General features: G+C 48.2%; 1 protein-coding gene across 1 annotated transcript in view; it reads right to left on the bottom strand.

Moving 5' to 3' along the window:
* Positions 1-504: 504 nt before the first annotated feature.
* The window catches only part of LOC135523389 (fatty acid desaturase 6-like), a 30,405-nt gene continuing 17,957 nt past the window's right edge, over positions 505-12,952 (bottom strand). The window contains exons 5-6 of the mRNA XM_064950029.1: positions 11,023-11,202; positions 505-4,728 (exon numbers count right to left, since the gene is read on the bottom strand). Of these exons, the coding sequence (XP_064806101.1) occupies positions 4,579-4,728; positions 11,023-11,202 (330 nt within the window). The 3' untranslated portion in view covers positions 505-4,578. The remainder of the gene's footprint in view (positions 4,729-11,022; positions 11,203-12,952) is intronic.

Raw genomic sequence — 12,952 nt, 5'->3', positions numbered from 1 at the left:
CTGGACACACAGAGGTGTAGTAGTACTCCTGTTGTCTCTGTCATGATTTGCAAGTCTGGAGTTGATCATGAGTTGATCATTGATGGATAACACTTCTGTACTATCAGATGATTATATCAAAGGATCAATCAAGCATTTGTATGAATCATTTATTCTCTATGTATTTTCTGATAAGAAACAATGGTATCCTACGACAAGCTGGTCGTTTGGTATCCTACGACAAGCTGGTCGTTTGTATATCTAAGTGGTTGGGACAAATTCCAAAGTGCAATACAATGGAGAAGCAAATATTGATTCTTTTATTCTCTTGAGTTGATAAGAGGCCAGAGCTTTGATTGAAAAGACTGATCTGACTCTGCCACCCAGTGGCAGAATGGAATAGCGTTCAGATCAACACAGTACAACGCAGGTTATGGACTGGCAATAAACACTGGTCTCATACTACAGCATCTCAGTTTTTAAAGGGACGTTTCTCAGAATGAAAACATAGCACAATGGCACAGACATGATTCATTGATTTATTTCATATTTACTGTCATTTCAGTGCAAACAACGGTTTTCTGTGTCAACAACTGAAGAAACAAACACAATCGGTCTGTGGTAAATACACCCTACTCCATGTAGTGCACTTGTTTTGACGAGAGGCCTATGAGCCTTGGTCAAAAGTAGTGCACTTGTTTTGACGATAGCCCTATGAGCCTTGGTCAAAAGTAGTGGACTAGTTTGGATGAGAGGCCTATGATCCTTGGTTAAATGTAGTGCACTTGTTTTGACGAGAGGCCTATGAGCCTTGGTCAAAAGTAGTGGACTAGTTTGGATGAGAGGCCTATGAGCCTTGGTTAAAAGTAGTGCACTTGTTTTGACGATAGCCCTATGAGCCTTGGTCAAATGTAGTGGACTAGTTTGGACGAGAGGCCTATGAGCCTTGGTTAAAAGTAGTGGACTAGTTTGGACGAGAGGCCTATGAGCCTTGCTCAAAAGTAGTGGACTAGTTTGGACGAGAGGCCTATGAGCCTTGGTCAAATGTAGTGCACTTGTTTTGACGATAGCCCTATGAGCCTTGGTCAAAAGTAGTGGACTAGTTTTGACGAGAGGCCTATGAGCCTTGGTTAAAAGTAGTGGACTAGTTTGGACGAGAGGCCTATGAGCCTTGGTTAAAAGTAGTGGACTAGTTTGGACGAGAGGCCTATGATCCTTGGTTAAAAGTAGTGGACTAGTTTGGACGAGAGGCCTATGAGCCTTGGTTAAAAGTAGTGCACTTGTTTTGACGATAGCCCTATGAGCCTTGGTCAAAAGTAGTGGACTAGTTTGGACGAGAGGCCTATGAGCCTTGGTTAAAAGTAGTGGACTAGTTTGGACGAGAGGCCTATGAGCCTTGGTTAAAAGTAGTGGACTAATTTGGACGAGAGGCCTATGATCCTTGGTTAAAAGTAGTGGACTAGTTTGGACGAGAGGCCTATGAGCCTTGGTTAAAAGTAGTGGACTAGTTTGGACGAGAGGCCTATGAGCCTTGGTCAAATGTAGTGGACTAGTTTGGACGAGAGGCCTATGAGCCTTGGTCAAAAGTAGTGGACTAGTTTGGACGAGAGGCCTATGAGCCTTGGTCAAAAGTAGTGGACTAGTTTGGACGAGAGGCCTATGAGCCTTGGTTAAAAGTAGTGGACTAGTTTGGATGAGAGGCCTATGATCCTTGGTTAAAAGTAGTGGACTAGTTTGGACGAGAGGCCTATGAGCCTTGGTCAAAAGTAGTGGACTAGTTTGGACGAGAGGCCTATGAGCCTTGGTTAAAAGTAGTGGACTAGTTTGGATGAGAGGCCTATGAGCCTTGGTTAAAAGTAGTGGACTAGTTTGGATGAGAGGCCTATGAGCCTTGGTTAAAAGTAGTGGACTAGTTTGGATGAGAGGCCTATGAGCCTTGGTCAAAAGTAATGAACTAGTTTGGACGAGAGGCCTATGAGCCGTGGTTAAAAGTAGTGGACTAGTTTGGACGAGAGGCCTATGAGCCTTGAAATAAAAAAATACATATGTAGCAGGTATCAAGAGGTTTTTCAATTACATCACATTGATATTAGTTTAATATTGTTACATGTTAATATGATTTGGACACTGCCTAGGTCATGTGGTGTGTTTCTGTATTCTTTTACTACTATGATAGATCACATAAGGGAACAATACAGGTTAGTTTATGAAAATATGTATGTACCATTAAATACACACATTGTCTTGACTACATATCATTGGTAGCTATCATATTACAGTCTTAGATTATGAAGATTATGTATTCCTTACAGTTAATTGAATTGTTTTTCCACAGGAATAATTGATGAATTTGCAGCTGTGTTAATGCCAGTTAGTTTGAGCTCTTATTGATCCTGCTAGATAGGACAGTGTTAACAATCTGTTATTCCAATGACAGCATACAACAGTGTGGGTTAGTTAGTAGGTGCATGTCATCCTCCACCTCTGACCTGTCTCCCTCTCTCTGTCGCCCTCTCTCTGTCTTCCGCGCTCTGTCTCCCTCTCTCTGTCTTCCGCTCTCTGTCTCCCTCTCTCTGTCGCCCTCTCTCTCTGTCTTCCGCTCTCTGTCTCCCTCTCTCTGTCTCCCTCTCTCTGTCTCCCTCTCTCTGTCTCCCTCTCTCTGTCTCCCTCTCTCTGTCGCCCTCTCTCTGTCGCCCTCTCTCCGTCTCCCTCTGTCTCCGTCTCTCCATCTCCCTCTCTCCGTCTCCGTCTCTCCATCTCCCTCTCTCTGTCTCTCTCCGTCGCCCTCTCTCAGTCTCCCTCCCTCCTTATCCCTCTCTCCGTCGCCCTCTCTCTGTCTCTCTCTGTCTCCCTCTGTCTCTCTCTGTCTCTCTCTGTCACCCTCTCTCTGTCACCCTCTCTCTGTCACCCTCTCTCTGTCACCCTCTCTCTGTCACCCTCTCTCTGTCACCCTCTGTCTCCCTCTCTCTGACTCCCTCTCTCCGTCTCCCTATCTCCGTCGCCCTCTCTCTGTCTCTCTCTGTCTCCCTCAGTCTCTCTCTGTTTCCCTCTCTCTGTCTCCCTCTCTCTGTCACCCTCTGTCTCCCTCTCTCTGACTCCCTCTCTCCGTCTCCCTCTCTCCTTCTCCCTCTCTTTGTCTCTCTCCGTCGCCCTCTCTCAGTCTCCCTCCCTCCTTATCCCTCTCTCCGTCGCCCTCTCTCTGTCTCTCTCTGTCTCCCTCTGTCTCTCTCTGTCTCCCTCTGTCTCTCTCTGTCACCCTCTCTCTGTCACCCTCTCTCTGTCACCCTCTCTCTGTCACCCTCTCTCTGTCACCCTCTGTCTCCCTCTCTCTGACTCCCTCTCTCCGTCTCCCTCTCTCCGTCGCCCTCTGTCTGTCTCTCTCTGTCTCCCTCTGTCTCTCTCTGTTTCCCTCTCTCTGTCTCCCTCTCTCTGTCACCCTCTCTCTGACTCCCTCTCTCCGTGGCCCTCTCTCCGTCTCCCTCCCTCCGTATCCCTCTCTCCGTCTCCCTCTCTCCGTCGCCCTCTCTCTGTCTCTCTCTGTCTCCCTCTGTCTCTCTCTGTCTCCCTATGTCTCTCTCTGTCTCCCTCTGTCTCTCTCTGTCTCCCTCTCTCTGTCACCCTCTGTCTCCCTCTCTCTGACTCCCTCTCTCCGTCTCCCTCTCTCCGGCGCCCTCTCTCTGTCTCTCTCTGTCTCCCTCTCTCTGTCACCCTCTGTCTCCCTCTCTCTGACTCCCTCTCTCCGTCTCCCTCTCTCCGGCGCCCTCTCTCTGTCTCTCTCTGTCTCCCTCAGTCTCTCTCCGTCTCCCTCTCTCCATCTCCCTCTCTCTGTCTCTCTCCGTCGCCCTCTCTCAGTCTCCCTCCCTCCTTATCCCTCTCTCCGTCGCCCTCTCTCTGTCTCTCTCTGTCTCCCTCTGTCTCTCTCTGTCTCCCTCTGTCTCTCTCTGTCACCCTCTCTCTGTCACCCTCTCTCTGTCACCCTTTCTCTGTCACTCTCTGTCTCCCTCTCTCTGACTCCCTCTCTCCGTCTCCCTCTCTCCGTCGCCCTCTGTCTGTCTCTCTCTGTCTCCCTCTGTCTCTCTCTGTTTCCCTCTCTCTGTCTCCCTCTCTCTGTCACCCTCTCTCTGACTCCCTCTCTCCGTGGCCCTCTCTCCGTCTCCCTCCCTCCGTATCCCTCTCTCCGTCTCCCTCTCTCCGTCGCCCTCTCTCTGTCTCTCTCTGTCTCCCTCTGTCTCTCTCTGTCTCCCTATGTCTCTCTCTGTCTCCCTATGTCTCTCTCTGTCTCCCTCTGTCTCTCTCTGTCTCCCTCTCTCTGTCACCCTCTGTCTCCCTCTCTCTGACTCCCTCTCTCTGTTTCCCTCTCTCTGTCACCCTCTCTCTGTCACCCTCTCTCTGTCACCCTCTCTCTGTCACCCTCTGTCTCCCTCTCTCTGACTCCCTCTCTCTGACTCCCTCTCTCCGTCTCCCTCTCTCCGTCGCCCTCTCTCTGTCTCTCTCTGTCTCCCTCTGTCTCTCTCTGTTTCCCTCTCTCTGTCTCCCTCTCTCTGTCACCCTCTGTCTCCCTCTCTCTGACTCCCTCTCTCCGTCTCCCTCCCCCCTCCATCATTGCACCCCCACCAGCTCGGTGATGGGCGGGGCGAACACCATGAGCTCCTGGTACTGTTGAAAGAAGAGCTGCAGACGGGAGAGGTATGTGTCTTCCTGGTATGGAAGTGCCTTCTCCTTTAGATACTGGGACACGATGGGCTTTACCTGAGGGGAGAGGAGGGAGGAAAGGAAATAGGTTCATATCGATCGCATTTATTTTATCAAGACATTTTTGTTTTACATCAGCAATTGTCATAAAGTTCCAAGTAGTTAAGAGGTGAAAGTGAATGTAATTTTCTTGAAAGAAGCTAATTTGATTAATGTATATTTGACAGATACAGTGCCTTGCGAAAGTATTCGGCCCCCTTGAACTTTGCGACCTTTTGCCACATTTCAGGCTTCAAACATAAAGATATAAAACTGTATTTTTTTGTGAAGAATCAACAACAAGTGGGACACAATCATGAAGTGGAACGACATTTATTGGATATTTCAAACTTTTTTAACAATTCAAAAACTGAAAAATTGGGCGTGCAAAATTACTCAGCCCCCTTAAGTTAATAGTTTGTAGCGCCAACTTTTGCTGCGATTACAGCTGTAAGTCGCTTGGGGTATGTCTCTATCAGTTTTGCACATCGAGAGACTGAATTTTTTTCCCATTCCTCCTTGCAAAACAGCTCGAGCTCAGTGAGGTTGGATGGAGAGCATTTGTGAACAGCAGTTTTCATTTCTTTCCACAGATTCTCGATTGGATTCAGGGCTGGACTTGGCCATTCTAACACCTGGATATGTTTATTTTTGAACCATTCCATTGTAGATTTTGCTCTATATTTTGGATCATTGTCTTGTTGGAAGACAAATCTCCGTCCCAGTCTCAGGTCTTTTGCAGACTCCATCAAGTTTTCTTCCAGAATGGTCCTGTATTTGGCTCCATCCATCTTCCCATCACTTTTAACCATCTTCCCTGTCCCTGCTGAAGAAAAGCAGGCCCAAACCATGATGCTGCCACCACAGTGTTTGACAGTGGGTATGGTATGTTCAGGGTGATGAGCTGTGTTGCTTTTACGCCAAACATAACGTTTTGCATTGTTGCCAAAAAGTTCAATTTTGGTTTCATCTGACCAGAGCACCTTCTTCCACATGTTTGGTGTGTCTCCCACGTGGCTTGTGGCAAACTTTAAACAACACTTTTTATGGATATCTTTAAGAAATGGCTTTCTTCTTGTCACTCTTCCATAAAGGCCAGATTTGTGCAATATACGACTGATTGTTGTCCAATGGACAGAGTCTCCCACCTTAGCTGTAGATCTCTGCAGTTCATCCAGAGTGATCATGGGCCTCTTGGCTGCATCTCTGATCAGTCTTCTCCTTGTATGAGCTGAAAGTTTAGAGGGACGGCCAGGTCTTGGTAGATTTGCAGTGGTCTGATACTCCTTCCATTTCAATATTATCGCTTGCACAGTGCTCCTTGGGATGTTTTTTATTTTATTTTATTTATTTTTTATTTCACCTTTATTTAACCAGGTAGGCTAGTTGAGAACAAGTTCTCATTTGCAACTGCGACCTGGCCAAGATAAAGCTTAGCAGTGTGAACAGACAACACAGAGTTACACATGGAGTAAACAATTAACAAGTCAATAACACAGTACAAAAAAAGGGGGAGTCTATATACATTGTGTGCAAAAGGCATGAGGAGGTAGGCGAATAATTACAATTTTGCAGATTAGCACTGGAGTAATAAATGATCAGATGGTCATGTACAGGTAGAGATATTGGTGTGCAAAAGAGCAGAAAAGTAAATAAATAAAAACAGTATGGGGATGAGGTAGGTGAAAATGGGTGGGCTATTTACCAATAGACTATGTACAGCTGCAGCGATCGGTTAGCTGCTCAGATAGCACATGTTTGAAGTTGGTGAGGGAGATAAAAGTCTCCAACTTCAGGGATTTTTGCAATTCGTTCCAGTCACAGGCAGCAGAGTACTGGAACGAAAGGCGGCCAAATGAGGTGTTGGCTTTAGGGATGATCAGCGAGATACACCTGCTGGAGCGCGTGCTACGGATGGGTGTTGCCATCGTGACCAGTGAACTGAGATAAGGCTTTACCTAGCATGGACTTGTAGATGACCTGGAGCCAGTGGGTCTGGCGACGAATATGTAGCGAGGGCCAGCCGACTAGAGCATACAAGACGCAGTGGTGGGTGGTATAAGGTGCTTTAGTGACAAAACGGATGGCACTGTGATAAACTGCATCCAGTTTGCTGAGTAGAGTGTTGGAGGCAATTTTGTAGATGACATCGCCGAAGTCGAGGATCGGTAGGATAGTCAGTTTTACGAGGGTAAGTTTGGCGGCGTGAGTGAAGGAGGCTTTGTTGCGGAATAGAAAGCCGACTCTTGATTTGATTTTCGATTGGAGATGTTTGATATGAGTCTGGAAGGAGAGTTTACAGTCTAGCCAGACACCTAGGTACTTATAGGTGTCCACATATTCAAGGTCGGAACCATCCAGGGTGGTGATGCTCGTCGGGCATGCGGGTGCAGGCAGCGATCGGTTGAAAAGCATGCATTTGGTTTTACTAGCGTTTAAGAGCAGTTGGAGGCCACGGAAGGAGTGTTGTATGGCATTGAAGCTCGTTTGGAGGTTAGATAGCACAGTGTCCAAGGACAGGCCGGAATTATATAGAACGGTGTCAACTGCGTAGAGATGGATCAGGGAATCGCCCGCAGCAAGAGCAACATCATTGATATATACAGAGAAAAGAGTCGGCCCGAGAATTGAACCCTGTGGCACCCCCATAGAGACTGCCAGAGGACCGGACAGCATGCCCTCCGATTTGACACACTGATCTCTGTCTGCAAAATAATTGGTGAACCAGGCAAGGCAGTCATCCGAAAAACCGAGGCTACTGAGTCTGCCGATAAGAATATGGTGATTGACAAAGTCGAAAGCCTTGGCAAGGTCGATGAAGAAGGCTGCACAGTACTGTCTTTTATCGATGGCGGTTATGATGTGGTTTAGTACCTTGAGTGTGGCTGAGGTGCACCCGTGACCGGCTCGGAAACCAGATTGCACAGCGGAGAAGGTACGGTGGGATTCGAGATGGTCAGTGACCTGTTTGTTGACTTGGCTTTCGAAGACCTTAGATAGGCAGGGCAGGATGGATATAGGTCTGTAACAGTTTGGGTCCAGGGTGTCTCCCCCTTTGAAGAGGGGGATGACTGCGGCAGCTTTCCAATCCTTGGGGATCTCAGACGATATGAAAGAGAGGTTGAACAGGCTGGTAATAGGGGTTGCGACAATGGCGGCGGATAGTTTCAGAAATAGAGGGTCCAGATTGTCAAGCCCAGCTGATTTGTACGGGTCCAGGTTTTGCAGTTCTTTCAGAACATCTGCTATCTGGATTTGGGTAAAGGAGAACCTGGAAGGGCTTGTGCGAGAAGCTGCGGTGGGGGCGGAGCTGTTGGCTGAGGTTGGAGTAGCCAGTCGGAAGTCATGGCCAGCCGTTGAGAAATGCTTGTTGAAGTTTTCGATATTCATGGTTTATCAGTGGTGACCGTGTTACCTAGCCTCAGTGCAGTGGGCAGCTGGGAGGAGGTGCTCTTGTTCTCCATGGACTTCACAGTGTCCCAGAACTTTTTGGAGTTGGAGCTACAGGATGCAAACTTCTGCCTGAAGAAGCTGGCCTTAGCTTTCCTGACTGACTGCGTGTATTGGTTCCTGACTTCCCTGAACAGTTGCATATCGCGGGGACTATTCGATGCTATTGCAGTCCGCCACAGGATGTTTTTGTGCTGGTCGAGGGCAGTCAGGTCGGGAGTGAACCAAGGGCTGTATCTGTTCTTGGTTCTGCATTTTTTTGAACGGAGCATGCTTATCTAAAATGGTGAGGAAGTTACTTTTAAAGGATGACCAGGCATCCTCAACTGACGGGATGAGGTCAATGTCCTTCCAGGATACCCGGACCAGGTCGATTAGGAAGGCCTGCTCACAGAAGTGTTTTAGGGAGCGTTTGACAGTGATGAGGGGTGGTCGTTTGACTGCGGCTCCATAGCGGATACAGGCAATGAGGCAGTGATCGCTGAGATCCTGGTTGAAGACAGCGGAGGTATACCTGGAGGGCCAGTTGGTCAGGATGACGTCTATGAGGGTGCCCTTGTTTACAGAGTTAGGGTTGTACCTGGTGGGTTCCTTGATGATTTGTGTGAGATTGAGGGCATCTAGCTTAGATTGTAGGACTGCCGGGGTGTTAAGCATATCCCAGTTTAGGTCACCTAAAAGAACAAACTCTGAAGCTAGATGGGGGGCGATCAATTCACAAATGGTGTCCAGGGCACAGCTGGGAGCTGAGGGGGGTCAGTAGCAGGCGGCAACAGTGAGAGACTTATTTCTGGAGAGAGTAATTTTCAAAATTAGTAGTTCGAACTGTTTGGGTATGGACCTGGAAAGTATGACATTACTTTGCAGGCTATCTCTGCAGTAGACTGCAACTCCTCCCTCTTTGGCAGTTCTATCTTGACGGAAGATGTTATAGTTGGGTATGGAAATCTCAGAATTTTTTGTGGCCTTCCTGAGCCAGGACTCAGACACGGCAAGGACATCAGGGTTAGCAGAGTGTGCTAAAGCAGTGAGTAAAACAAACTTAGGGAGGAGGCTTCTGATGTTGACATGCATGAAACCAAGGCTTTTTCGATCACAGAAGTCAACAAATGAGGGTGCCTGGGGACATGCAGGGCCTGGGTTTACCTCCACATCACCCGCGGAACAGAGAAGGAGTAGTATGAGGGTGCGGCTAAAGGCTATCAGAACTGGTCGCCTAGAGCATTGGGGACAGAGAATAAGAGGAGCAGGTTTCTGGGCATGGTAGAATATATTCAGGGCATAATGCGCAGACAGGGGTATGGTGGGGTGCGGGTACAGCGGAGGTAAGCCCAGGCACTGGGTGATGATGAGAGAGGTTGTATCTCTGGACATGCTAGTTGTAATGGGTGAGGTCACCGCATGTGTGGGAGGTGGGACAAAGGAGGTATCAGGGGTATGAAGAGTGGAACTAGGCGCTCCATTGTGAACTAAAACAATGATAACTAACCTGAACAACAGTATACAAGGCATATTGACATTTGAGAGAGACATACAGCGAGGCATACAGTAATCACAGGTGTTGAATTGGGAAAGCTAGCTAAAACAGTAGGTGAGACAACAACAGCTAATCAGCTAGCACAACAACAGCAGGTAAAATGGCGTTGACTAGGCAACGGGGCCGACAGATAAAACATAAACAAGCAGAATGAGGTACCGTGATTAATGGACAGTCCAGCGTGCATCAGCTATGTAGCCAAGTGATCAGTGTCCAGGGGGCAGGGAAGCTGGATTAGTGAGTGTTATCCAGGTTAAAAAAAACTAACAATGACTAAATAACTTGTAGCTAGTTAGCTTCTGGAGGTTCTTGAGTGTGTTCTAAAAATTAAAAATAATAGCGATTCCGTATCACATTGGGTGAGGCAGGTTACCGGAAGGTATAAACAAATTTAAAATTGAAAAGAGATAAGATAGTAAATATGGGTCCAGTGAGTGTTTGGGACGAGGCGATTCAGACGGTTAGCAGGCCTGTGCTAACAAGCTAACAGTTAGTAGGCCAGGGCTAAACAAGGTAGCAGTTAGCGCACCGGGGCTAAACAAGCTGGCAGTTAGCAGGCCGAAATAGCAAGCAAGGAGATAGCAAGGGCTAGAGAGTTAGCCCTAGCTTGGGAAATCTTTTTGTATCCAAATCCGGCTTTAAACTTCTTCACAACAGTATCTCGGACCTGCCTGGTATGTTCCTTGTTCTTCATGATGCTCTCTGCGCTTTTAACGGACCTCTGAGACTATCACAGTGCAGGTGCATTTATACGGAGACTTGATTACACACAGGTGGATTGTATTTATCATCATTAGTCATTTAGGTCAACATTGGATCATTCAGAGATCCTCACTGAACTTCTGGAGAGAGTTTGCTGCACTGAAAGTAAAGGGGCTGAATAATTTTGCACGCCCAATTTTTCAGTTTTTGAATTGTTAAAAAAGTTTGAAATATCCAATAAATGTCGTTCCACTTCATGATTGTGTCCCACTTGTTGTTTATTCTTCACAAACAAATACAGTTTTATATCTTTATGTTTGAAGCCTGAAATGTGGCAAAAGGTCGCAAAGTTCAAGGGGGCCGAATGCTTTCGCAAGGCTCTGTATACTGTTATTGCAATGTAAACAAGGTTGGGGTCAATTTCATTTCAATTTGATCAATTCCTCATTGCTTTTCAATTAGTAAATGTAAAATGGAATTGGCCCCAATCCTGACTTTCCCCACACATATTTGACAGACACACTGTCTGTGTCCTATGGTATCCTATTCCCTAGGTAGTGCACTACTTTTGACCTGAGCCCTATGGGGAATAGGGTGCCATTTGGGACACAAACACATTGTACCTTGAGACACATGTTGTCCGAGAGGAAGGGGAACAGGTGGTGTTCTACGTGACAGTTGATGAGGGAGTGTCCGAAGGTCCAGTCCAGCAGGGGGTTCCGGGGAAGGTTCAGAACCCCGTGGGTCATCTGGTAAATCCTCTTGGGCCGGCGGGTCGGGGAGAACATAGACAGGCCGATGTGCTGTACGGAACAGGGGAGGACGGTTTAAAGGAAAGACATGCTCAGGGTTTGTGTGAAACCCTGCTGATTCAGTGAAGAGAAAGGTACCCACAGAGAAACTGTTGGCATGTTGTTGCTGCCCAGAACACATTCACAATATAGTAGAAAATTGGGATGTAGAGTCCAGAGAAACATGTTTTTGCTGTTCTGGACACATTGACAATATAGTAGAAAGTTGGGATGTAGAGTTCAGAGAAACATGTTTTTGCTGTTCTGGACACATTGACAATATAGTAGAAAGTTGGGATGTAAAGTCCAGAGAAACATGTTTTTGCTGTTCTGAACACATTCACAATATAGTAGAAAGTTGGGATGTAGAGTCCAGAGAAACATGTTTTTGCTGTTCTGAACACATTCACAATATAGTAGAAAGTTGGGATGTAGAGTCCAGCGTGATCGAGCTGCTGGAGGTCTATAAACATCTACCTATAAACATTATTAGTCATCTCTATGGGCCCATCCATTCAGTTACATACAACTGCAATGGTGTCAACAGTACAGGGCCCGAGAGGGACAGTCACAGTGGGAGGACCAGGGAGGATGGTGTCAACAGTACAGGGACAGTCACAGTGGGAGTACCAGGGAGGATGGTGTCAACAGTATAGGGCCCGGGAGGGACAGTCACAGTGGGAGGACCAGGGAGGATGGTGACAACAGTACAGGGCCCGGGAGGGACAGACACAGTGGGAGTACCAGGGAGGATGGTGACAACAGTACAGGGCCCGGGAGGGACAGTCACAGTGGGAGTACCAGGGAGGATGGTGACAACAGTACATGGCCCGGGAGGGACAGTCACAGTGGGAGTACCAGGGAGGATGGTGACAACAGTACAGGGCCCGAGAGGGACAGTCACAGTGGGAGGAACAGGGAGGATGGTGTCAACAGTACAGGGCCCGAGAGGGACAGTCACAGTGGGAGTACCAGGGAGGATGGTGTCAACAGTACAGGGCCCGAGAGGGACAGTCACAGTGGGAGTACCAGGGAGGATGGTGTCAACAGTACAGGGCCCGAGAGGGACAGTCACAGTGGGAGGACCAGGGAGGATGGTGACAACAGTACAGGGCCTGGGAGGGACAGTCACAGTGGGAGTACCAGGGAGGATGGTGTCAACAGTACAGGGCCCGAGAGGGACAGTCACAGTGGGAGTACCAGGGAGGATGGTGACAACAGTACAGGGCCCAAGAGGGACAGTCACAGTGGGAGTACCAGGGAGGATGGTGTCAACAGTACAGGGCCCGGGAGGGACAGTCACAGTGGGAGGACTAGGGAGGATGGTGTCAACAGTACAGGGACAGTCACAGTGGGAGTACCAGGGAGGATTGTGTCAACAGTACAGGGCCCGAGAGGGACAGTCACAGTGGGAGTACCAGGGAGGATGGTGACAACAGTACAGGGCCCGAGAGGGACAGTCACAGTGGGAGTACCAGGGAGGATGGTGACAACAGTACAGGGTCCGAGAGGGACAGTCACAGTGGGAGTATCAGGGAGGATGGTGTCAACAGTACAGGGACAGTCACAGTGGGAGTACCAGGGAGGATGGTGACAACAGTACAGGGACAGTCACAGTGGGAGTACCAGGGAGGATGGGGACAACAGTACAGGGACAGTCACAGTAGGAGTACCAGGGAGGATGGTGACAACAGTACAGGGACAGTCACAGTGGGAGTACCAGGGAGGAAGGTGACAACAGTACAGGGACAGTCACAGTGGG

The sequence above is a fragment of the Oncorhynchus masou genome, chromosome 31, assembly GCF_036934945.1.
Source record: "Oncorhynchus masou masou isolate Uvic2021 chromosome 31, UVic_Omas_1.1, whole genome shotgun sequence".
Classification (NCBI taxonomy): domain Eukaryota; kingdom Metazoa; phylum Chordata; class Actinopteri; order Salmoniformes; family Salmonidae; genus Oncorhynchus; species Oncorhynchus masou.
This window is presented reverse-complemented; position numbering and strand designations above follow the sequence as displayed.